At 36.9% G+C, this 26,083-nt stretch overlaps 1 protein-coding gene across 11 annotated transcripts in view; it reads right to left on the bottom strand.

Moving 5' to 3' along the window:
- CNTN1 (contactin 1) overlaps nucleotides 1-26,083 on the bottom strand; it is a 251,175-nt gene that overhangs the window by 35,570 nt on the left and 189,522 nt on the right. For all 11 annotated transcript variants that reach the window (XM_083820842.1, XM_083820841.1, XM_083820832.1 and 8 more), the window contains 5 exons: nucleotides 24,206-24,381; nucleotides 11,275-11,395; nucleotides 7,470-7,628; nucleotides 4,383-4,532; nucleotides 451-521 (listed from right to left, as the gene is read on the bottom strand). In XM_083820842.1, coding sequence (XP_083676968.1) covers nucleotides 451-521; nucleotides 4,383-4,532; nucleotides 7,470-7,628; nucleotides 11,275-11,395; nucleotides 24,206-24,381 — 677 coding nt within the window. The remainder of the gene's footprint in view (nucleotides 1-450; nucleotides 522-4,382; nucleotides 4,533-7,469; nucleotides 7,629-11,274; nucleotides 11,396-24,205; nucleotides 24,382-26,083) is intronic.

The raw sequence follows: 26,083 nt of genomic DNA, 5'->3' as shown, positions 1-26,083 counted from the left end.
AAATAGGTTGGCCAAAAAAAGCTTATACATCTGTACACAGCACATCAAAATTACAACTAAGATGTTATACTTTTAATTGTTTGAGAATCAGCACGCTATTCAAACTGCAACTTAAAAAAAAGGCTCAGAGAGATATCTGTAGAATTTTCAAATGCAGTTAGTTACACCAATGCATTATCATAGCCAGTACTTCTTGTGTTTCGGTCTCTTCAAAACATATTCAGAGAGCGTTTTAGGCCATGTTTTAGAAATGTCCAATACATAAACATCTAAAATATCATACTCCACATTTCTTTTAATGTATTTTTATGAGAAAAGTCTGAAAATCCACAGAGTGTATACAAATCCTGCTCTCACAGGAGCCAACGACAAACCTTCTGTGGGTCTCAGGAGCAGCAAGATCAGAGCCAAGAAGGTATATGCTTCATTCCATCTCAGCGCGTTACTTACCATCCACGTTATTGTCAGCTCTCGATTGCTTCCACCCCCTCCTCCAACATCAGAAGGAGCCACATTAGGAGCTAGAAAAATAGAAGAGACAAGAACAATGAATACAGAGTATGCAGTCATTAAAAACTAAAACAAGTAAACAAAAAAAACACCAACAGTATTATTTACTTCTCTTTTTATCAGCAAAGCCAATGAGCACACATGGCCCACACAATTAAAATAATGATAGTCTGTAATAACTGTGAGTCTGCAGTCTTGCCAAGACTAATGTATAGCTACTGCTACAGGAAACATACCAGTTCTAACCGTAGTTAGCAATCATTCTTCTTTCTAACCATACTCTCTATAAATATTTAATTTAATATTTAGAAATGCAACACTCCTTGTAGGCCTTAAGAGAAACACAGTGTTTTGTTCTTGTGTTTCTTCAGATGCTGATATTCCAAGGGCTCGAGCACTCAGGGCATGAACATGTATTTACCCTAACAGACTGTGATTAGTTCCATCTGTTTCAATGGATGTACCCACAATGTGTAATGTTAAACCCACGGTTACGTTTTTGAAGCATTGTTATCCCACTCCTATTCTGGTTTAGATGAGTGGCAAGTGTCTTCTTGATTGGCATGGGTAGATACTCAGAATTGAAGCTGGCCTAGTACTTCAGTCATTTACTAATTAATTGCATTTCACACTGATGTTCTGTGGGACGCAACAACCTGTTGATCTCTCATTGATGCACACCTGAGTGGTAAGGTAAGATACTCTCGAGAGCCCCATTACAAGTCATTCCTATATTTTCATTTCTGTAAGACTCTGTTACTACCTAAACTCTCTTAACTACAGTAAGCAGCTGAAAACTAAATTTTCTCTTTGGAAAAGATATTCCTCCAAAATTAGTCTCTAAAATGATACATAAAAAAAAAAAAATTGTCAAGAACCTTCTAATTAATTAAAGACTTTTTTTTTTCCACTAAATGTGATGATTGCTATCCTCTTTGCTGTGTGTGTATTTATTTGGTATCTCTGAATACTAAGGACACACACGGTACCACTGCAAACTCAGGAAATAATGTTTAATCCTATTTATTGTACATTAAAGATGCCTTTGGTGATCATGCATTAGCTACATGTTCTAATGACATGAACATGTTCTTTGTGTTAAAACATTCTTACATGGTCAGGCATTTTTCCTACTAATCAACAAAAGTCACAAGATCATAGAGTTATAGAATACCCTGAGGACCCACAAGGAAGGGACCTACAAGGATGCTCTCCAGCTATTTAAGTGAGATGTTTGCTGAGGCCTTCTATTTGGGTCAGTCAGGAAGAAACAGGAAAGCAGAAAAGAATTAATGTTTTTATAAAGGAAAAAAAAAAAAGTAAAACAAATTTGAAAATGGAATGGTTTTGCATTTGGTGCATGGTTTATACTATTTTTTTCTGGCCTTCCAGAAAACAAATCAGTGGAGAATGAGGCCAAATATACATATTACGATAATTGAAAGGGAAGCTTTTCTTGGAATTATTAACTTATAACCTGACCTTGTTATTACTGAAATACACAGCAGTCGCACTGTCTATTACAAGCATGTAGCTCTGTAGCTAAGTTAGAAACAGAGGTTTGCTAGAATGCTTAGGTAGTCAAAGAACATACACAGGCTGCCAGAGGAGAGGAAAAAATCACCTTACAAATCACCTTTTTCAGGAGAGTTTCCCTCAATCTCTCTCCATTAAAACCAGGTTTCTCCCTTCATTAATACCAGGTTATGAATTCAGACAGCAACACTTAGAAAATTACTATAATGCATCCAGAAGCTAAAATACATAAAAGCAGCCTTTGATCAATTGAATTTCAAGAAGTCTGTGAAATAATGTGTGTTATTGACTGAACAAGTAGATTTATTAGGAAAAAAAAAATCTTTTTTTTTTTCCTATTTTTTTTCCCATAGGACATATTCTTGTCATGCTAACAAAGAATGCTAGTGAAATTAAAGTTCTACAAGAAGAGAGGCTTCAGAACTGAAAAAGACATTGATAACATTAGAGTTTAGCAGACACCATTGGTCGGTCACATAGTACAGCAGAGACACAGCATTGTTTGTTGCTGTTTAACACAGAACAAATGTAAAAAATAACTGCAATGTATGGAAATGGATTGTTGTTTACACAATAAAATATTTAACTTCTTCAGGTTTACATGAAAATGCAAAGTACTGGTTCTGTAGCACCCTGGAAGTTGATACAGCAACCTGAATGCTACTGTTGGTGCTTATAACAAATTCCAGCTCCTGGCAGGAAATGCTCTTGGGCTCAGAAGTTTATCTGCAAACTCTTACAGATTTTTACTCTGTTTTGGCATTGCAAGAAGTCCTGTCTGATGCTTAGGAAGCTTATGCTAACATTTTGCTTCATTTCACCAAAAGTGTCTATCACAGTCTGCCAGAGCTGACAATGGTGCTGTGCACTGGGAATGAGACAGCAGACTAAACAGACTACATCTTGCAGAGGCATTGCAACCTGCTACAAAAGTGGCAGATATGCCATTTTGGGGGTGTGTGGAAGGAGGCTAAAACTAACTCCATGAATGTGGCACTGCAAACTTCAGGACACTACTGTGCTCACTACCTGTGAGCACTACTTCCGAGCCTCCCACCTCCCCACAACCTTTCTGTCTCCTTTCTGACATTTCAGAAATGTCTGTTGTGCATCCAGCACTCCAAGGAGCACACCCAGATTTCTCATTTAGATGCCTGGGCCATGTTCAAGTACAGCTGTTGAGTCAGAAAACATGCGAAGTCAATTTTATAGACAGTAATTTAATTTTAATTTAAGTGTTAAAGTTCTGTGGATTTTCTTTCCCTGTCTAGATTAATTTAACAAATCTGTATTTCCTTCCTCCCTAAGCAACACATTTTTTAATGGACCAGATGCGGATCTTTATTAACAAATGCTTTGATATTTGCAATGCAAATGTATTTTATTTTGAAAACGCTACCTAATCAAAGCAATGACCTAGCAGGTATAATTGCAAAATTTCATTTTTTTCACTTTCATTTTGCATTTTGAGTTTACAACCTCAAGCTATGGGACAACTGTTTTTTAAAAACTATAAATATATCAAGGCTGCACATGGGTGCTAATATGCATTGAGAAGGATATACTGGTACACAGGCTTTGTTGGATACAATCTTGTAGCAGTGATACATTACTTCCTAGAGCACTGCTGTTATCTCCATTGTACAGTCCAAACAGAACGTATTATCTTGAATAATTACATCTAATTCTTTATTCTTAAGAATCCATTTTAAAAGGACCTGCGCAAGACTGAAGGATATTCTTGAATATGCTCAGAGATTTTAACACTAAGCAATTAGACTGATAAGGGCATGTGTTATGCCAGATAATGTCACACCTCTCATGTGGAATAAGAGGACACAAGACCAAACCTTCCGTCACAGAAAAATAGTGTTATACTGTAAGACACACATCTTGTCATGTATCTTTTAGTTATAATATAAACCAAATAGCAAAAGGACATTTTCCTTGTCAGAAACATGCATCTTTCTTTCTTTTTTTCTTTTTTTTCCTAAGCCCTGAATCCCATTGCAAACAAGGCAAGTGCATGCATTTATGTACACCAGCTCAAGGATAGAGGTGGGGTACCTCTAAAAGATACAGTATGACTGTTTCAACAATGGAGACAGATTTTCTGTTTTTATCAGGATGTTTATTTCCTGTCTGATGTAATGCTAGGATATCTAGAAAGTCTGGTGTTTCCTCACTAAAATCTACAGTAGCTGGTGACTAAAAATATATTCTGGATTTGCATTTTATGATTTTTTTTTTATTTAAAGCAAATAAAATTACAAAATTGACAGGAAAATGTGAAAATAAAAAGCACACCAAAAAAATGACATTTTCTGTTTACGTACGAGCGCCTTCAGTTCTAATTCTCTGTGATGGCATACTAGGTTCTCCTATTCCCAAAGTGTTTGTTGCTATTATTCGGAACTCATATTCCATCCACGGAATTAAATCAATCACTCTGGCAGACTCCATATTTCCTTCAATATCTGATGGCTCTAAAAGAAATGAGAAATTGCTTTAGAAAACAGCATTTTTACAATGAGGTCAGTTATCAATGAAGTTTTTAAATCCACAAACTGCCACTATTCTGCAACCACACGCATCCAGCTGAAGGAATGCTATACATGAGGGATACCACATTTTATAAGTACTCCTGGCAATGACTGGGAACTTGGAAAATATGACACTATCTTGGATAAACTCTTACAGACTTGTAAGTTTTAACTGGGTGTGAACTAGCAAAAGAAGTGCATTTAATGATGAAGGCATCCTTATTAATTACATACTGCTGTTGTAGAATTTCATTTTTCCTACATAAAAACTCAAGGAGAAATCGCATAAGAAAAGGAGTAATGCATAAGAAAATAAAAAATCATGAAATAGATAACGGCTGCACAGGAGTAAATATAGGGACTGATCAACTGATAGAGTGGTTTATAAAAATGTGGTCATATTTTGATGTACCTTACTAGTGAGTGTGTTACAACCTGCTATCTAGTTCTAATTTAACAAGGATAAGTGTTCTTATAATTCCTGTGAAAAAGATGTACTGTTGTCATAAGGATGAACTTCTTTACCATACATGAGAGGCATAACTCATGACTCTTTTTGTCTATAATTCACAGACAGTAGTGGTTGTTTCTGTAGCTGTCTGCAGCTACAGAAAGAGGATTTTCATTTCTTGTGCAGGCCAAGAACTTTGTCAAACTGGAGTCTTGGGGTCAGAGGGAGATGAGAAATAACATATTCTGCACTGAAAAGGTGGCTGATTGGGAATTACAATATGAGCACAATGGCTGCAAAAAAACAGGAATAGCAATGTTACACAACCTATTTACACGTATTTCCATACTGTGAAGTAGAACATACTTCTTTCATAAAACACACTTGGTATTATGCAACCTGAGATGAATTATTTGGCTTGGGAAGGATGGTAGTAGTAGTAATAATAACAATATTTTCAAAGTGCAATGCCAAAGTACATTTTTTTGTTGTTGTTTCACACATTGAAAATTACCAACATTAAATGACAGCCTAAATACTGATGAGAGATCAATTTGGACCGATCATTGTGGTTTTTTTTCATACAAAAATGAACACTGAGTCAAACTGGGAGGAGCCCAGAAATTAAGCAATGCACTGGCTTGCAGTGGTTCCAGTGATGGTTACTATGGTGATTTCAGCTATTTTTTGAAGGCATCTATAGAACAAAATTAGTCAGTGTTGTTCAAATGAAAAAGCAATGATTTTGAAAACACTGGAATAGTTCATTTCAACTTTTCAGAAAGGAAACATTTCTATCTTTCCTGCTAGCTTCCTAAAAAATAAATTTAAGAACGTAGGTTCCTCCCTGTCCAAAGATGTGAATCCCATTCAACATGCTACAGGATAACATTCTGACTGTATGTCTCAGTGACTATCTCATTAATTACACAAAGCAGAAGAACTTCAGAGATGCAGAGACATGCATCCTGTCATGCCTGTAACACTGCAAATAAGGAATATTCCTGAGAAGTGAATTTTTTGAGCAGAACTGTCTGCTCTGAACCAGAGTGAAGATCTGAATCCTGCACTTGTATCTCCTACACAAATGTTTCTAGTTCCAGTAACACGTAGCACAATAGGTGGCAATATCAGAGCTGTCACCCCCTCTTCATATTTTTTTCTTATATCTTCCTATAACCTAGCCACTCCCCAAGAGCATATTCTTTATTAAAAAAAAAAAAATCAACAGAAAATAAAATATAATTTATCCTGAAAAAAGGGAGGCTGATCCAAATGGATCCTCCCTCCTGCAAACAGTCACTTGAATAAATAACCAATTACTTGAACGACTCTAATTTTTACATTATTTATTGTAAAAGTTCAAAGAAATCTATTCTACATAAATTATTAAACAAGATACCAGAGATAGAAAGGGACTGGAGGACCTCCTAGTTTAATTTACCAAACTACTTTACCATAAGCCATATACTAGTGCTGGCTGTTGGAGGTAATTATATACAACGAAACTACATATACTACATATTCTAGGAGAGAAATGTGATTTAAGGCAGTAGCTCTATTATTTTTAACCTTTTAATCTAAGAAATTCTCACTAATGTAACAGAGATTTTGAGGTTAATATGTCAATGTCTATTTCTTAGACATATACCTCTGCAGTTTCAAAGGACTACTTAATTAAAAGAAAATAGCTGAAACCATTAATTTTCTTAATATTAAGAAATCCTGAGTGTGTGATGCCCTAATTTCACAGGAAAGAACTGAAGTTATAATTTTCCAGTGTCATAATGAATTGTATTGATAAATACACTCCATATAGCTATTAGCAATGCTATCCATCATAAAGCATTCAAAGATACTGGTGTTATTAAAATATTTTCACAATTTATGTATTTTGTTAAATCTTGTAAATAAATACTATATATGTCAGCACATCCTATGTTTAGGTAGGTGTCTCCTCAACTACAATTATGTGGCACACTGATGACATCCAGTGGTTAGAAGGATAATCTTAGCTGTGTTTTCTCTAGGGGTGCCAGTTTTAATGCAAATGGTAAGTAGTCTGTTCACAGAAAAAGTAGACAATTTCAGCCAACTTTCTGCATAACAAATACAGAACTTAAGACATACTTTTTTCATCCAAAGTAACCTGCAAATATATATATTTTTAAATTCCAGTAGCTGATGTGGAATATTACAAGCAACAAGAGATTAAAATATATATATATATATATAAAATATATAAATATATAAAAAAATTTAAAAAATAGAATAAAAATGTTGACAACACACTGATAGGACTACCTGCTCCCAAACTCTGTAGCAGACATTAATAGCATCCCCATTTTCCTTCTACAGTGGCTGTTTTCTGATTAACAATCAAACATTTAATAATCTATTGGCTTTATTATTTCTGGCATTACTCTTACCTGTTTTGGCATCTTTCCACTCTTCAGACAGAAAAGTTTTTGACTGGATAGTGTATTTAGAAATAGGGCTATGATTGTCTGTTCCACGACTCCACGTAAGTGCTACAGCAGTGTCTCTAATTTCTTCTACTCTTATACCTCCGGGAGGGCCTGGAGGACCTGAGGAAAAATTCAATTCACAGATTAAATATACTAAAAAAGGAAAGTTTATTAATTTTCCTGTTTGCATTTATCAGGTATGAGGCTTTTGGGCCTCACTTTCTATGTAAGAACAGATGGAAAATGTGTTTATACATACTTTATTATTGTATAGAGTGATTCAGAGGATAACTGTTCTTGCATCAGAAAACTATCAAATGAAACTTCCATGAGTCCTGCCTAACTAGTAATACTGAGAACAGAATTTCTTAAGTGAAAAAGGGATACTTTATAACTGTTGCTGCTCTTTTTTGAACGATGAACTCAGAAAAAAACATAAAACCTTCCTTTCTAAATACCACCTAATGATAACCTTTTGGAAACCTTAATCTATACTTCTGCTTGTTCAGTTTTGGCCTGAACTGTAATTTATATGGAAAATCTTGAGACTTATACTGGAGAGAAATCATACCTTGAAAAAACATTTCTATAAACCTCTTCACATTTCTCTTGGACCCTCATCTTACCCCACACTGGATAAACCCACCATGAGATTTGAACTTCCTATGAACCAATATAAACTGAGTGAAAGAAAAAGTAGTCACTGTCTCTCTAAAGGCCTACTAAAGTCTGCCCATAACAAGAACCTCAAAATCTATGCCAAAATGTGGAATCCATTCCACCCAGTGACCCAAAAGCAGTCTTCTGAATTATAAGGGTGAAATCAAACAAACCCTGTATACCAGAATAAATCTACAAAGACCACCAACAAAGAACAGAAGCTGTCAAAGAAAATATTTTTCACAAAACTGTCTCTTCCAGCCTTGATTATCAAGAAGTGTCTATAAAATATTTTCAAAGAATAATTTCTTTTTCTTCAAAAGGCTGATACCTGCATTATATTCTAATGAATATGAAATTTCATGAACTAAATATATATGTTTGTTTTATGGCATATTGCTATCTTCCCAACACCCAGCTAAAACCTTCTAGGTAAAAGCTACTTGTCTTAAACCAGTTTACAGTCTCATCCTTACACTCTTCAAGTATCAAATACCATTTCTGCTCATAACAACTCATTAAAATAGCCATGTTAAAATAACAGCAATTATTCTCAATCCATATTTGCTTTTTCATTCGAGAGAAGAGAGTGGTGCAGGCATACACATCTGTGAGTGTTGAAATCTTGATCTGTAAAAGATGCCACAACATTCAGTAAGCTGTGCTAAGAAGAAACAACATCCAAACTTACAGTAATTCTCTAACTCAAAGCTTAACACCTACTTACAAACTAGCCTATAGATATTTTCAGATTATTCTTTTCACATTGACTGTTCTGGTTCTGTTATTATCCATCTGTTTTATATGATACACAGTTATGTGATATGCATTACCAATCGTGTCAAAACAGAGACAATGAATGAGAACTATTGTGAAGTAGTTTCTGATTCCACTTTCAGAGATAACAACATGCCAACATGACTCAGGTAATTACTCAACAATCTGATTGAACAAGTCTCAGAGCACATTAAAAAAGAACAACAACCAAACAAGAAATAACAGGATACATTTATCTGCAGCATGTACAGGGAAACCACAGAAAACCAAAACAAAAACAACTCAACAATAAGAATGGAATGAGATTCCTACACCACGTATAAATACATGTGCCAAACGTATCTTCGGGTCTTGGGTTCTTTACTTTCTCCATAAAACTGAAGAAAAAGGAATCAAATGAAATGAACTGAAACAAATAAGAGTACGGAAACGCTCATCAGTACCAGGTCTTTCTTTCCTGCCTTCTTTGAGAGAGATCTCCTATAGCTTCTCACCTCACTATGAAAGTTTCCGTAAATAGCATGTGTCAAGAAACACCAAAGACCTTCAGGAAAGTGCAACCCCCCCAGGGTAGTCTGTGCCTTCAACAACAGGGAACAGTCCTGTAGGGTTAGAATATAGTGGGCAGAGCTGGGTGCTGGTAAGGGAGTCCTGGACACCACAGGCATTCAGGTGACAAGCTATAGCATACATCCAAGAGTGCATAGGTCTGAACTCCGCCCAGACTCCAGAGACAGAGCTGGAACAGGCACATCTGTAATACAGCTCAGGCCAGGACTGAAAGCCAAGGGCTGAGCTTAAATAGGGCTTGTGGGCCCTCCATGGTGGGTGTCCTAGATGAGGGTGATCACAGCTATTAAGGCCTTGTTGGTGTACTCAGGGGACTGACAGCTTGGTTTTCTGTGCACTACTACCACTATCAATTCTCCTGAACACACGAATTTTAACACTCTAATGTCAAAAAGGACAATCCATATGAACCGTTATAGTGTCCTGTTGATGGAGAAAATATCTTCACGCATCTGCATGAATGGTGTCTATCCTTGAGGTGCTCTGGAACCTAACTCTGTGTTTCCAGACTTTGCTGTTGCCTCTTACCATCAACACAGTGAAATTACAATGTCACTTGTGTCATATTTCATCAGATAGGGGTATTTAACCCTGAGCCTGTAAAATACTGAGTCTTCCTCTGACAAAAATAGTAGCAAGAAGCTCTCAACACTAAGTAGGATTGTGTTCATAATATTAAAACCTGAAAGTTGAGCATAAAACAAATGCTGATTTCTTCAACCACATATGCTAAGAGTTATGATTCTATTTATAATTACTGGGTTAAAAGGATTATCAGAAGGTTGATAAGGCAGCTGATCTCTCTTTTTGTTTTGTAAAAGGATTTGCTTACATACTACTACGGCACATGAACAAACCCTTCTCTTTTTCTTCACAGTTTTCTGCAATTTATTCTGCAATTTCACCACATATCACATTTGCTTTGACATTTCACCCCAAACTGATGACATTTCACTGTCTGTTAACACCCAGTGAAAAATAAATCAGAAATATTGAAGTGCACAACATCTACAGATGGCAAAAACTCAACAAGCTATACTCCAGTTACTATCCAGATGTATAGTACAACTGGAATGGGGTCAAAACACGATAGCTGTGCAGACCCAAGTACAAGTTATATCTGATTTGAATTGTCAGCATTACAGAGCATTAGCACTTTAGAAGATGTATCTGGAGGCACAAAATGGAGTAAAAAGCCCAAAGAACATGAATTAACTCATGCTCCTGAAACCATGCATGGAAACATATTTTGTAGGGTATGTACCATATGAGCACGTACAGTATTTTGAGACTGCAGTAACTCTTACAGATAGAAGTAACTCTTACAGATAGAAGAATAAGTTAACAATGGAGTGATAACCTTGACTTCAAATCTCCATTTTTCTGTCATTTGAAAACCAGAAATCCTTTTAATGTAGGCTTAGTGTTACACACAATAATGTAATCAAAAAAGCATTATGCAAAAACAGAAATGGCTTCTCAAAACAATATAAATATTATAAATTAAGTATATTGAAATGATACAATCTACTTTGCTATTTAATAATAAACACCAAATTAAAGTATCTAAAAATTACTTAAACAGAAGAAAAGTATACGTAATAAAAAAATTTTATTGATTTCCAGGAAAACACACATTGAGTTAGATATTTAAATGTCTGGAAAAGAACAAGTACCCTGAGCAGTACTTTAAGGACTTCACATTCTGCTTATCTAGATGAAAAACAGAAACATTTCTCTTTTACCTGGAGAACCTTACCTCTTACAACAAGGTCAGCTGAAGCTGAAGAATTGTCAACAATTGTCTGTGCGGTGCACGTGTATCTTCCTGCATGCCGCAGCTGAACGTTTTTAATAAGAAGTTCACCATTGGATTTAATCTGTTAAAAAACAGTACTTAATGAAGCTGGTAAACATCCCTGTATAACTAAGTGATACCTATGATACCTATCTACACATGCCTCCCAACCAATATACAGTGGTTGCTATTTCCAAGAAATGAGTGCTTACTTCACAATCAGATCACTCTCAAAGATATATTTGATTTATATGACAGCTGTTGAAAGTGTCCTGTGTTTCTTGAAGAGCTGCTGATCTTTACTACATATGAAAAAACAAATGTCTTTCTTAAAAGATCTGTTCAGTAGGCGTTTCTTCAGAAGCCGACATTGCCTATTTTCTACTATTTTAAGACCACATCTGAATATTAGATTTAGTCAGGCCTATTTTTTTCATAAACAGCAATCAGACGATTCCTCTATACCATTACATGCTATTTATGCATGTTTGTATGATAACAGTGTCATGGAGACCTACTAACAGAGCCACCAATGCTGTGTGGCTCTTCTTTTACAAACCTAAAACAGCACAAATGTTTTTACCATAGAGAGGTTACAAGCAGAGCCCAGATACAGTTCTTACTACATTATGGCTCAGCCTAGCCATCCCTGAGTGGCCAGCTGCCATCCTAGCCTGACCTTGGCCTGGCCTTCTCTCTATGGACCTGCCCTGGTCCTGGGCTGTGCATAGTGCTGGCTGCTGCCACTGGACCTGCCCCACCTGGGGAAAACAAGGGCCAGCCATGCTGTCCCCCCTTGCCTCAGCCTCCACAGCTCCATCGCAAAGGGTTTCAGGGAAGCAAATTACCATTCAATGAGGCTCACAGACTCCTCCTTCTTTTCTTCCTCCTTTTCCTTCTCATCATCACAGATCCTAATCCTTCCCCAAGACTTTTCACCAGTGCGAGACTGCAATGTCTAACTTCAGACTCATGAATTCCATCTCACAGGCCATCCACTTTAAATTGACAAGCAATAGGCTAACACAAGGATCTGGAAATCTCCAGCAGTGATAACAAAAGAGCTGACTCCACTTTAGACTTCTCAAGTTCCTACAGGAGAGCTGTTCCATTATGAAATGCCATTTCTGCTGCAGAAATACCTGTGTATGCTGTTTAATTGCTGGCATGCTTCCCATGCACAATTTTGGACCATGCCAAAAGGAACCCCAGCCAACACGTAGGCACCTAGCACACAAGAGATCACACACACAAGAGATCTCTGGAAACATGGTTTGCTCCACACTGGTTTGGGAAAGTAGAAAGTTTGGCTAATTTGATCTTCCTGTACCTGCTGACCTCAGAGCCAGATAAAAGGCACTGGTCTAACTCCCTTTTCCATTGACTTCCCCAGAATATCTGCCGGCAGCCACTGCTGCCAGGTGTATTTGCACCATACTCAGTATACATACTACACTTGCTTCACTGTCACATTGTTGGATGTCTTCCATCTTTTACCTATTCAGTGTTATTTCTATTTACTTGAATGAAAATCAAGTAGGAACATTAAATAACAAAATAAAATAAAATTAAAATAAAATAAAATAAAATAAAATAAAATAAAATAAAATAAAATAAAATAAAATAAAATAAATAAAAACCCAACAACAACTCAGATTTCTTCACATAATGCTTTGGAACTCTTACTCTTTTGAATTCCCTTTGGAAAACCTTTAGCCCAGGTAGCTAGACATATCAAGAAAAAGCTGACTCTGTTTTTAACTTGCCTAATAAAAGACATTTGTTGGGTTTTGTTCTGATTTTTTGGGTTGGTTGTTTTTTTGGTGTGTTGAAGGTGTTTCCACCTAGCAAATTAACAGAGGAAGTACTTCTCCATTGTCAAAGATTTAAAATCTGTTGGTTCTAATCAGAATATAGCAGAAGAGTTTATAATGTCTAAGTATTTCTGTATGACGTTTTAAAATTTCAGTCAATTTCTAGCAGGCTTTTAATATGTAATATATAAAGGGAATAAAACATGATTTTACAGATATACAGAATATGGTATTTAAAATGGAAACAATAAAAATAACTAACTTAGAGGGACATTTTACACTAGGTGTCAGCATTACCTGTATTCACATAAATATAGTGATGGGATTCAGCATTATATAATGAACACTGCAGTACAAAAGGAATTCCTCAACCACAGGAGTCTAATGCAAAGATGAAGTCCTTAGTAATACAGAATCGTAGAATCATTCAGGTTGGAAAAAACCTCTAAGATCATCTAGTCCAACCTTTAACTTAGTACTAAAGTCCATCACTAAACCATGCTACTAAGTTCTAAGTCTACGTGTTTCTTGAAGACCTCCGGGATGGTGACTCAGTCTCTTCCCTGGGCAGCCTGTTCCAATGCTGCACAACTCTTTCAGCAAAGAAAGTTCTCCTAATATCCAACCTAAACCTCCCCTGGCGCAACTTTAGCCCATTTCCCCTCATCACTTGGTGCTTGGGAGAAGAGACCGATCCTCACTTCGCTATGGCCTTCTCTAACGTAATTGTAAAGTACGATAAGGTCTCCCTTGAGCCTTCTCTTCTCCAAGCTAAACAGCCCCAGTTCCCTCAGCCGCTCCTCATAAAACTTATTTTCTAGACCCTTCACCAGCTTTGTTGCCGCTCTCTGGACACGCTCCAGCACCTCGATGTCCTTCTTGTACTGAGGGGCCCAGAACTGAAAACATTATTCGAGGTGCAGCCTCACCAGAGCTGAGGTCCTGCCTTTGATAATCCCACGCTGACTGGGCCTGATCACCGGGTTGCCTTGTAGGTGCTGTGTGATGGCACTCAACCTAATCTTCTCCATGAGCTTCCCCAGCACTAAGGTCAGACTGACAGGCCTAGAGGCCTTAATTGTTTTATTACCACGTTATGTGATTCAAGAGATGATCTATGTAGTCTTTGCAAAATTTCTCCAGTTCTCTTAGAAGCTTATGTAATACTTCATTACCTTGTGGCCTTTGGAAAACCCATAATGACTACTGTCATCTTGTGTTTTGGAAAAAGTCCTTCAACTTGGGTGGAACTCTGACAAACCTACAAATTACACTTTCTGAAGAAAATCTCTAGGATGCAAAGAGCTAATCTTTATGATGTCTGAATGGCTATATTCGGGGAAAATATCTAGCCATATTTTCAGATGGCTATAAGGTTCACTATCTTCAGCTGCCTGTGCTTGAACAGATATGCAAAAAGAATAAAATATTTTTGTCTTATGACATTTCTCTGAACCCACTGGGTAACTAGATGGACACCTGTAAAACAAGGAGCAGAACAGAGAACACTCTACATATCACAGCTACTCTGAAAGAAAAACACATTTTATGTTAAGAAATACATTTATATATATATTTTAAAATAATCAATTTGAAATATTCTGCTTATTCTGTACTTTATCCCCCCTTAAAAAAAAAAAAAAAAAGATTACTAAGCTAAATCACATGGTTATACATGTGGTAATCTTTAAGGTATTTCAGAAAAGAAAAAAAAAATTCTCTCCGAAATATATCTGACTGTTTTCATGAAGGTCAAAATGTTACAAAAGATTAACAGATGGATTTATATCACACTAAACTGGGAGGGGCAACATTCGGATTTTGTAACTCAACTCCAGACTGCTCAGAAATCTCATTTTGTTATAAAAAACAAACCCTGCAATCCTGAAACCTTCACAGGCAGCAACAAAAAGTATTCAGATGCAAAATGGTACGTAAGAAAGAAATTGCTAAATATTTAGGCATAAGAAATGGTGTTATCATCACTGGATGGTTCTAGGGAACAACAAAGATCTTCAGTACAATCTAAAATATGATGGGCTGTCATTAGTGTCCCTGTATTTTGACATTTTGAATAAATGACATAAACTTATGTCACCCAGTTTTTGTTTCCTGTCTGAAAATGAGAAGGGAAAAAAAAAAAAAAAAGTAGAGGTTAAATATTTTCCAAATGTTCTGAAAGTAGAATGCCAGTTCAGTTCATATTTAGGGAGATTAAAATAGTCAGATAAAACTATCCTTTTCCTTTCCAAACTCTAGTGAGGATTTTGGATGCCAGTTTAAAATTCTGATCACTTAAAATTCCAGCAAAAAATTAAATCAGTTAACACCTTTTTTTTTTTTTTTGGTCTAACATAAGAATTCACATCTTTAAGAAATTATTGAGGTAAACCATTGCAACTGATAAAAACTAGAATTGAGAACATATGAAAGGGAATGCTTAATTCTGGCTAGCAATACTTCTTGATTGCCATGTAGGGTCATATAGAAATACAGGTTACACTGTCCCTTCTAAGTTCCAGGTCACACAAGAGTTCTTAGCAGAGATTAAACAGATCAACTGGATCACTGAACAATCAGGTATATGAATGCTTAGTTTCTTTGTTTATCATAGAATCATAGAATGGCTTGGGTTGGAAGGCACCTTAAAGATCATCTAGCTCCACCCCCACGCCCCCCCCCCAGGTTATTTTTGCTCATTTCGTTTTTAGATATTATTAAACTATGCCCATGTTAAGATATACATACATATGTATATACATATTTGCATCTTCCACACATAACTAATATGACAGGTTTTAACTAATATGTCATAACTAATATGACAATTTTCCAAAGTGCATGTAGGATCCAGACAAGAGGTGAGTCTGGAATGATGGCATTTCTGTATGGGTGCCCCCCTAGTTAATTCATGAGAATTCCAGGGGTATTGCTTTCAAGGACAGCAGCCTTTGAAAATCTGTGGGGATTACTGCATAAACGAATGTTGGCTGGCTGCCTGACTAACCACAGGTAAGCCTTTTTTGTCTACAGTGGGCTACGCAATGCTGTCAACAGCTTTCAGGAAGAAAAATCACTGGGCATGTCAGTACCGCAGTGCGAGTAGAGAAGGGCAGCCACCTGTTCTTCTGACCTTCAAAAATTACAACAAAGAAGTTGCAGAATTTCAAAACCTTTGAGTTTCTGTGTGTGTGTGTTTTTAATTGTTATTGTTTTTAATGAAAGAGATAAATGGCCCTCTATTTTAGTACTCTATATAAACCTGTAGCATATTAACACTAAATATCATCCTAGAGAGGACCGTACTGCCTGTGAATCTCTGACTATTGCTTGCACTTTGATCTGCAAAGAAACACATGCAGTTTGTCCATACCAATAAGGTTCACAAAAACTGCATTTATTAAGAATTCTCATAATCATATTATTACTTCATACAAATGATTACAAATTCTTAAGTCTTAGTACTCCCCAATTCTTACGTTAACAATTAAATTAACATACTGTATTGTATTTATTAATGATGTACCCATATACTCACTCTAATAATAATTTCCCCTATGGGAACTTGGTTTTAAAATCTAAGTGACAGAAAACGTGGAAAAACATAACGTAATTAAAAATTCATCAACCCATAGATATGGTATTGTACCATGTTGGTTCAGAAGCTCTCCTGTATCACATCATTGTACAGTTCGTGATAAAGCTTTCCGTGCCTCAGAAGAAGCCCAAGTTCTTGGTGGTAAAAGAAGAGCTTACAAAGCACATAAGGAGCATGGGCATCAGCAGATTCTGTCCACAAATTAGATATGAATGCACTGTATGTTTTCATTTCAAAAACCTCAGCTTGGCTAAGTTAAAAAATGCCTTCCTTAATACAGGAAAAAATGAATCACAGACTGGAAATTGTGACAGCAGTATTCAAGGATGTTCCAAGTGTATCTGTGGTTCACCACTCAGATATTTACCAAGTTTCAAGCAAAGACTTTCATCATACAAACCCTATATTTATGCTTTAATAGTGATGTCAAAAATAGCACTGTATGCTCTATTTCTGAGATTCACTGTTCCCTTCTGACAATCACCTTTGCCAGTGCACAAAACTACAAAATGCCATCAGAATGTGACTCTACATGATGGAAAATCATTTACAAGTGCCTAGACTTTTGTTTGAAAGGAGTATCACTTCCGTTACAACCTCAGCAACAATGAAGGACCTTATGTTACTATGAAGCTAACGAGCCCTTTGTAATAACAAAACTACATAAAATCTGATAAGCAGAGATTTTTAAGCCAGGTTTACAAACACAAACCTTCACATGTATTTTAATGCACAGTGGAGGTATGATGATAAAACAATCATTAAGAAGTAATTTGGAAGAGGTGGGATTCTTGGAGATGAGATCAGCTTTTTTCCAAAGCTAGTGATAACTTAAACATATTTTAAATACCTGTAACTATGAACTTTAAATGAGTTCACCTGAATTATTTTGTTCCTGTACAGAAAATCCAACAGCTGGTGATGAATGTTAATGTAAATGTGATTGTAGCTACTTCCTTGATATTGAGATCAGAGGTGACATAGGGACAACAACATCAATGCAGTTCTAGTGTCTCAATTCCGTTCACAGAAGAGCTTATCTCACTTTGCTTTATAAGCTACAGCTGGCATAAAAGTTACAGGTAAATAAAAAACCCAGCAGGATAATGATGACCCGGCCATTCCCACTAAAGAATCTCTTCCTTCAGTGAACTATATTTATATGTAAAGGAAGTACTGTGCTAATTCTACCCCTGAAATGTGGACTGGAAAATACTTCCAACAAATACATTATTCTTCCCCATTCAGCATACCACTGCAACTGCCTCAGGATACTATGCTTTGTACCAGCACCCTTGTGGTAATATGCCCTGTTATTTTACTTCTAAGAGGAAAAAGAAAAGACTAGATATTTGTTCACTTGTACTCATGGCTCACAGCCTTATGGTTGATGATGAAAATTCAGAATAAACTGCCAACTATATTTCTACGTGCAGTGCTGAACCCATGTGGCTTTTTCAGGTCCTGTTTAGCTACATAGGGATGATACATGGATTTTGGCAGTTTGTGAAGACTCACAAGCACATAAGGTTACAGGTCAACTGATTTTGCAGTGTATTATTATTATTATTATTTTTAGTTCTAGAACAGAAGTTGGTGTATCTTGATCCCTTTAAATAGACTATATTTCTTTGTGCTGGAAATAGCACTGCAGATTAATAATAGGTTTCCTCAATGCCTTCAGTCAGAGCTAACTGCTTTCTGGCTTCACCCTCAGCTCTATGTCTTCTGCTTTCCTTCTCCTCCTTGCTTTTAACCACTGACTCCATCCATCTCATTCCATGCTCGCTACATTACTATTAAGTCTCTTTCCCCAAACCTAGCCAAAATATGTAACTTCAAACTCACTCATGTCTAAAGTCTCTCCCTAATGCATTAGGGCACTGAAAGCAATGTATTGAGACAGTGCCTTCGGAGAGTCCTGTGTCTCTTTCAGAAAAAGTAGCTCAAATGATTTGGTTGGCCATGCTTCATGAACAATCATCTATCCCCTCAATATATTCAATAAACTGTATTGAACGAGCTCGCTGTGCCTCTGACTCCCAGGTTTTGTTCGAGTCCACACCAAGCTGCTTCTTCCTCATCAGTGGGTTACTGAGCTTCCCTATCTAAATATTTTCCTCTAATTCTTCAGTTCTGCTGATGAACTTTCTATTGATTTCCTGTCATTTAGCTGTACCTAGACTCAACACTCTGCAAGGAAGATTACCTTGGGAAGCAGTGAGGAAAAATTAAAACAAACATCTTTGTATCTTTTCTGCTGCAGAAGACTGTGGAGTGTACAAGAGAGATTTATACAGTAAAACTGTCTGTTCTGTAATCTGTTAAAGCAGGAACATACAGCAATATATTTTTGTCTACCACATCCAAACAAGGAATCATCATTCTTTTCAAACTATGACTTACAAAACCCAAGCAGGTATTAAGCTATACTCCTCCAATGGGATTTTATAGTCCAACTTACTCTCTGTGGTTTACAAAAACATCTGTTTTGGAGAACTTTCCTTTTCGGCAAATGCTGTCTCCAATCTCGAACTCATCTCACCTATTTCAGACATCTATAGTGCGGATTTTGGTATCTGAACTAAACACTTTTTGCAGCCAAAGCAAAGAAACATGCCCTTCCACCTGTGATTTACTTTAATGAAAAGTAGCTGTCTGGCCACGCATCTTCAGAGCATTATGAATGTGGTCCTTGAAGACTGCAAAGTTTTCTGCACTTTGGAGAGGGGTAAGGTAAGATGAATAGTATTTGAATATAGAACTAAAAAACAAAACAAAACAAAAAGGCTTTTGAAAATGCAGTGATGTCCAGTCCACACTGTTGCACAATTATGCACAGACAGCTTGGATTCAGAAGCGACTTCAAAGCCAAATAGAGCCTGAGCAACAAGTCCTGCAAGTTCTGTGCCAAACTTGTTTTGTCACCTTTGTGTCATGTCTCTGTGAACACTGGAGAGCACAATGCAAAGGCCTGACTTCAGAATCAGCATGGATTCAGTACATCTTAATTCCTGCTTAGTAGCACTCATGACAATGGGGTGTGTCAGCACCATCTCAAACAGTGCTCCTCATTCTGTGAGAGCTTCTTACTTGGTTGCAATGCTACACGATGTCCAGAATGTGTAATGACACCTTTCTTGGCCTGGGAACAGCCTAGCAAAAATTCTGTAAAATAAATTACTGGGAAGGGAAGGGAAGGGAAGGGAAGGGAAGGGAAGGGAAGGGAAGGGAAGGGAAGGGAAGGGAAGGGAAGGGAAGGGAAGGGAAGGGAAGGGAAGGGAAGGGAAGGGAAGGGAAGGGAAGGGAAGGGAAGGGAAGGGAAGGGAAGGGAAGGGAAGGGAAGGGAAGGGAAGGGAAGGGGAGGGAAGGGGAGGGGAGGGGAGGGGAGGGGAGGGGAGGGGAGGGGAGGGGAGGGGAGGGGAGGGGAGGGGAGGGAGGGGAGGGGAGGGGAGGGGAGGGGAGGGGAGGGGAGGGGAGGGGAGGGGAGGGGAGGGGAGGGGAGGGGAGGGAAGGGAAGGGAAGGGAAGGGAAGGGAAGGGAAGGGAAGGGAAGGGAAGGGAAGGGAAGGGAAGGGAAGGGAAGGGAAGGGAAGGGAAGGGAAGGGAAGGGAAGGGAAGGGAAGGGAAGGGAAGGGGAGGGGAGGGGAGGGGAGGGGAGGGGAGGGGAGGGGAGGGGAGGGGAGGGGAGGGGAGGGGAGGGGAGGGGAGGGGAGGGAAGGGAAGGGAGGGAAGGGAAGGGAAGGGACAAATTTCTGACTGGAACAAGTCAAATTATGGAGTTACTCTTCCTGACTATCTATACAAATTAACTAGTGTGTTCAAAATATACATTAAAAATAGAATTATACACCTTCACTTTCACATATAAAAGAGAATGTTTTGTAGTAACAAAATTTATTTGGGTAGTGTATGTTATTTAAAATATGAATTAAAAGTAAGCCTTTCAGTCTTTAAATATACATGACAAAGTCGAGATCCATAAATAACAAATGACCAAACATCAGATGTTTCCCAGTTACTTGAAGTGCTATATCTGCACAGGATTTGAAAGGAAATGTTAATGTCTAGTTTCTCAATTAAATAACAACCATACATAAAGTCAAAAGCAAGCAATTTAATAGTAAGATTTTGTAGACTCCATTTAACACTTTGAAAGTTAACCAAATAGTATGTATATTTTTCATTCTAAATATCACTGTCATACTTGGTCATGTGAAATCAAAACAGCACTGACAAATGTTGTTTTGATAAATGAGTTTTAGTACTAATGTAATGCAAATTAGTTTTGCCTTTAGCAAATGATGAAGTTACCAATGCTTCCATTTAAAGAAAAAGAGACTTATGCAGGTATTTACATGAATTTCATTAGCATTCAATTATATGTATGTGACAACAATATTAATATTATGTTCAGAATTGAAATATTGTGGCTGTATCAAGTTTCCGCATGTTGATCTGCATTGTCAACACAAATTAATAGTGATATTATCAGAAAGATAGAGTAGGATCCTTCAACAACAGGAAATGATAGCAGAGGGCATGCATCATATGGCCAGTAATTGCAATATTCATGATGGAATATTTTTTCTTTTATGTTTGTGAAGAGTTCTGTGGCAGTATGGGAGTTAGGGCTGCTGCTGTCTAATGCACACTCAACAGCTCATGCCTTTGCATCCGAGAAAGCCTGAGCAAACCTGCCACCCAGTGACTTCAGATGAGAATTGCGAAAGAAATGTAAGCGGTAGGCAGGAGAAAATCCATTTACTCATATTAGAAGGAGGGGTGGTGGTGGTGAGGGGGTGGAACACCTTTATGTAAGAAAATGATAACAAATGAAACAAATGTTGAAAGTACATATTCCTTTCAGTTACGTCCTATATAAACATTTATATTTAATCCCTTACATTTTTAAAAAATATCCTATATTAAGTGCTGAATCCTGAAATAACTACAAATCTCAGCTACAGACTTGGAATGCAATCCTACTGCCCCCTCTGTCCTGACTGATGAAGAACGAGTTGCTTGTGGAAGAACAACAGAAATTATCTGCACTTACTTTGCATTTGAAAGCAAAAATAAGGCTCAGAAATACAAACCAACAAGCTTCCCCAGCTTCAATTATTTATACCTGTATTGACTGAGTGCAAAAGGAACATAAACTAAGAAGCATCCCTCAGGAAGACAGAGTTACACTCTGACAAATAAATTAATTGATGTTTGGTTCTAAGCTACTTAACTTTAACAGTCTAAATGAATTAATAGTTAGTCACACCTCAGCTACTTCTGCATACTATGGAGTAAGCATCTCTATAATCTATTGAAAGAGCCAAGTTACATCTAGCACAAGATTCAACACCTACATGAAGTGAAACACCTCTCTCTCTCTGTCTGCAGACTGTAGAAACAAGACAGGTCAATTTGGTTTTTAAAATATTGTGGAGTCAGGAAGAATTTGGGATCGGGAGACCCAGGACCACCAGCTATCTCTGAAAGATGAAGCAGGTGGCTAGAAACCTTAATACTAAGTCAAACTTCAGAGAGAATTATGCCCTACACACTTGCTGAAGCCCATACTTGCCCCTAAACTCATTCTCTAGAAGTGTTTTGGTAGAAAGTGTCCTAAAATTGTGATTAAATTTCAGAATAAAATTCCTATATATATATATATATATATTTCCTTCTGTTTTCCTTATTAAAAGGAAAACTCAGAGGTGTATATCAATGATATAAGAACTTTTCTTCAACACATGACAAACGGAGAAAGTTCAGGCTTTACATCACAAAGTCCTCTGGTAAAGGCAGTTTCACCTTTCTTCTGCACCAAAATCATTGTTTCATCTACTCTTTTAGTCAGATTTGCTGTTTAGCGTAACACAACTTCTTTGTATGACTTCTGTCAAGTGGTTAAAAACAAGCAACTAAAAAAGAATGGACAAAATTAGGAATGGTTCTTTCTACAAGGATTCCTTTTACACAGAATACATTCAATAGAAGCTTTACTCTTTAAGCTCTTATTTTGACCAACATGCAGACTCATTCTGGCCTTTATCTGGGGAAAAATTAATGCTATTTGGAGGTGATTCAAGCTTCTCCAAGGTACTGCTATGTAGTGATCAGTACCTATGTGGAAATAAAGACATCAAAAGTGTGGCCTAACAGTCACATGCAGGAATTTTTTTGGATGATGCTGGAGTATTAGTGTAAATCTACATAGTTTGTAGATATAAACATGACATAAACAGAACATCAAATAACACTTTTCTAATTCCTTAGTACTCTGCTACTGAGTTTGGACATAGACTTTCGGGAGCTTTATTTCAGAAAGAGATTTATGTCTTTGGGTTTCAATGTTTTACAGCTGACCTTCGTATAGTTCTACTGTCTTTTTGGACAAAGACTCGTTCTCTCACCTAAAGAGAGCATGGTGACTTCTTAGGGATAATTACAACTCAGCAAATGAGCAGGCTAAGGCAGCTCTGGGCCTTTGAAGGACTGGTTTGTTCCAAAGCAGACTAAAATAGCTATGCTTGAAATATCTTCTCACTTGGAGATAAACAGATATTTAAAAAATAACAACAGAAAAAAATAATCTCTTGATCAATGGAAAATTAAATAACGTTGCTGGTTTAGGACAAAGACTCTGTAGGAGCTACTGTTAGAAGGCAGATAAGTTTGAAGACAGAGCTGAAACTGACTACAGGCCCTGGAGTTCTTGACCTCACAGGCACTGTTAGCAACCTTTTCTTTCCACACACAAGTTTCTCTTGGGAGCATGAAAAGAATCTCTATCTAAATTTGAGTATATCATTTAAACTCAGAACAACAGAATAAATATATAAACACTCTGAGGTTGTAGTTGAATATTACATAAATTATCAGTAGACACAGGCAGATAGGATTTCTGCTTAAGGTATTCATTTTGAATAAGCCTGACAGAAGACTGTAAAGAGATAACCATACACTCAAATACAAAAGGTCTATAATTCCTCTTTCTATGTGCCAAAATAAGTGTCTTTGTATTAACTTGTTTAGACTTCACACAAACTCTTCTTGCTCAGTGTTTACAGACTGTTTGACTCCTACCCACCATCTGGCCCAGCCTTGTGCCAAATTCCAGAAATGCTGATGAGAAAAACATGGGCAAGTTAAAGTGAATGTATATGCATGCTTTCCCAAGATAATCTGCACCCTGTTTACTATCAAGCTACCTACTTACCAGTTGTATTCACTCTTCATCAGAGTGGGATTTAACTGAAATATCAAAATACTTACGTCAATTTAGATATCTGAATTCAGGTATCTACCTGCAAGTGTCTACATGTCTGTAAGGTGTCTACAGTAATTTTATGTTATGTTCTTAGCCTACTGTATTTATACAGACTTGAACCAACACAACAGAAAAAGTAAAACAGAAAGGACAATTTGTGATAAAGAAAACTAGTATTTCACATATTAAATAAGGATCTATAGTATCTTACCATAACATTCCTTTCATAATGTTCATGCTCTTTCTCAAAATCTATTACAAAGCCATTTAGAGACCAAATAAATGTCAGGTCTAATGTGGGATCATGGGATGCAATGCATTGCATGGTAGCATTCTCTCCAACGGTGACATCAACATTCAGCGGCGCTAAAGTAATCCTTGTAGCTTCTGTGAAATTAACAGCAAACATGGAAAATTCCAATAAGAGTTTATGCAAATATAAGCTCAGTTCTGTAACTGTTTGATTATACATGAAACCACTCCTTCAACTCTAGTTTACATGTTATTCATGCAGCTACATTTGAAAGAACCAAATTAAACAGAACAAAGGAAAACAACTACAACTGAAATGCCTAACTTGTATTTAGCTGTCCTTTGAAAAGGATTATGGTTCAGTCTCTGTATCATATTACTAACTATGCAAAGCTATTTTTATTCTTTTACTATATCTCAGGTAGAGAGAAGACATGTTAAGAATCTTACGTGACCTGTGTTGTATTTCTTGTTTTAATTATAGTATTTATTATGTTTAAAAACCTGTCTCTTTCACAAACAGAAAGTTCTACTCAGTTGTCAGGCTGAGTCAAATTTCCATTACAGCATTGCAGGAACCGAGATCTTAATTTCTCTACTGAGAAACAATATAAGGGATGTACAACAAACTATACAAATAACTACACATGGAAAGAAAATGAATACAAGAAAAGGAAGAAAGCTGTACACCCCTCAGCAATGTCTCTTATCATTACAGAAACAAACAAAAAAAAAGGCAGAGAGTTCAATGCTTGCTAGAGATCTTGGTACATGCATCAAATTTATGGCAAATTAGTGACACGATCCTGGAAGAAACTCACTGGATACTTGTGATACTTGTTCCTTTTCTCTCAGATACAATCATGAAACAAAAAGCCACTGAATATTTGCTCCTCACACCATGGCATATAATAACTTCCCACAACTATGAGAGTGGGTGCCAAAACCTGGAAGATGATAGTCAGAAGAGCTACTGCCACCAGTTAAGATCCAGGTTTCAGTGTGCTCCAAAGCGCACACTACACCCTATTACAAATGTAACTGCAAAGTATCTTCAATAAACCTAACATTTCTTGTCACTCTGACTTGGAGAGAAACCTTTAGCCAGGTCCTACTCTAGTAATCCAAAAAGTGCCTAATCCCGAGACTATGAGTATGGCACAACTACTCAGTATCTCAGATTGGAGTATCTCAGTGCTTGGAGCAACCTGTTAACATCTTATCTCTAAAACCCTTGCTATAGACACGTTTTAGGATAACTGATGCACTCTAATATTATGCTTCTATATTCAGTGTTTGGTTCTACTATCAGTGAGTTAATAAATGTTTACATAAAGAACTACCGGTCTAAGAAGTTGCTGAAACAGTGGTCCAGAAGCACTGAAAAAATAGCATGTGGGAAAGGCCATCAGACTTTACAGTGCCTATCAACTTCAGTTTAACTTTTAAATTTCTTGTAGTCACAAACAATGTCTGAAAAGTTTTATGAGCCACACAAAGTGCTTGGAAATGCCATTTTCAAAGCATTCTTAGTCAACACTTATAACTATCTGCAATGTGAAAATAATTTTGAAATATATCATCTGAACATTCTGTTTCTGCTGTGATGTAAGGGAGGCATCTTAGTCCTTTGGTATCCCTTTTTAGATGAATCAGAGCAGAATACTCCAAAATTTAGAACTTTTTTTTATACCTAGTTTATATAGTTCATAAAGCTATGGTTTAATTGTTTCACTGTGCAGATTTACTATGCAAATGTTCATCTTGATTTTAGAAGGTATGACTGGACTATAAAGGGGCTGGATATTTATTTATATAACCTTTCAAGATAATTAAA

Source organism: Anser anser (genome assembly GCF_964211835.1).
Source record: "Anser anser genome assembly, chromosome: 1".
Classification (NCBI taxonomy): Eukaryota; Metazoa; Chordata; class Aves; order Anseriformes; family Anatidae; genus Anser; species Anser anser.
The sequence above is the reverse complement of the archived record's forward strand: the minus strand, read 5'-3'. Positions and strand labels throughout refer to the sequence as shown.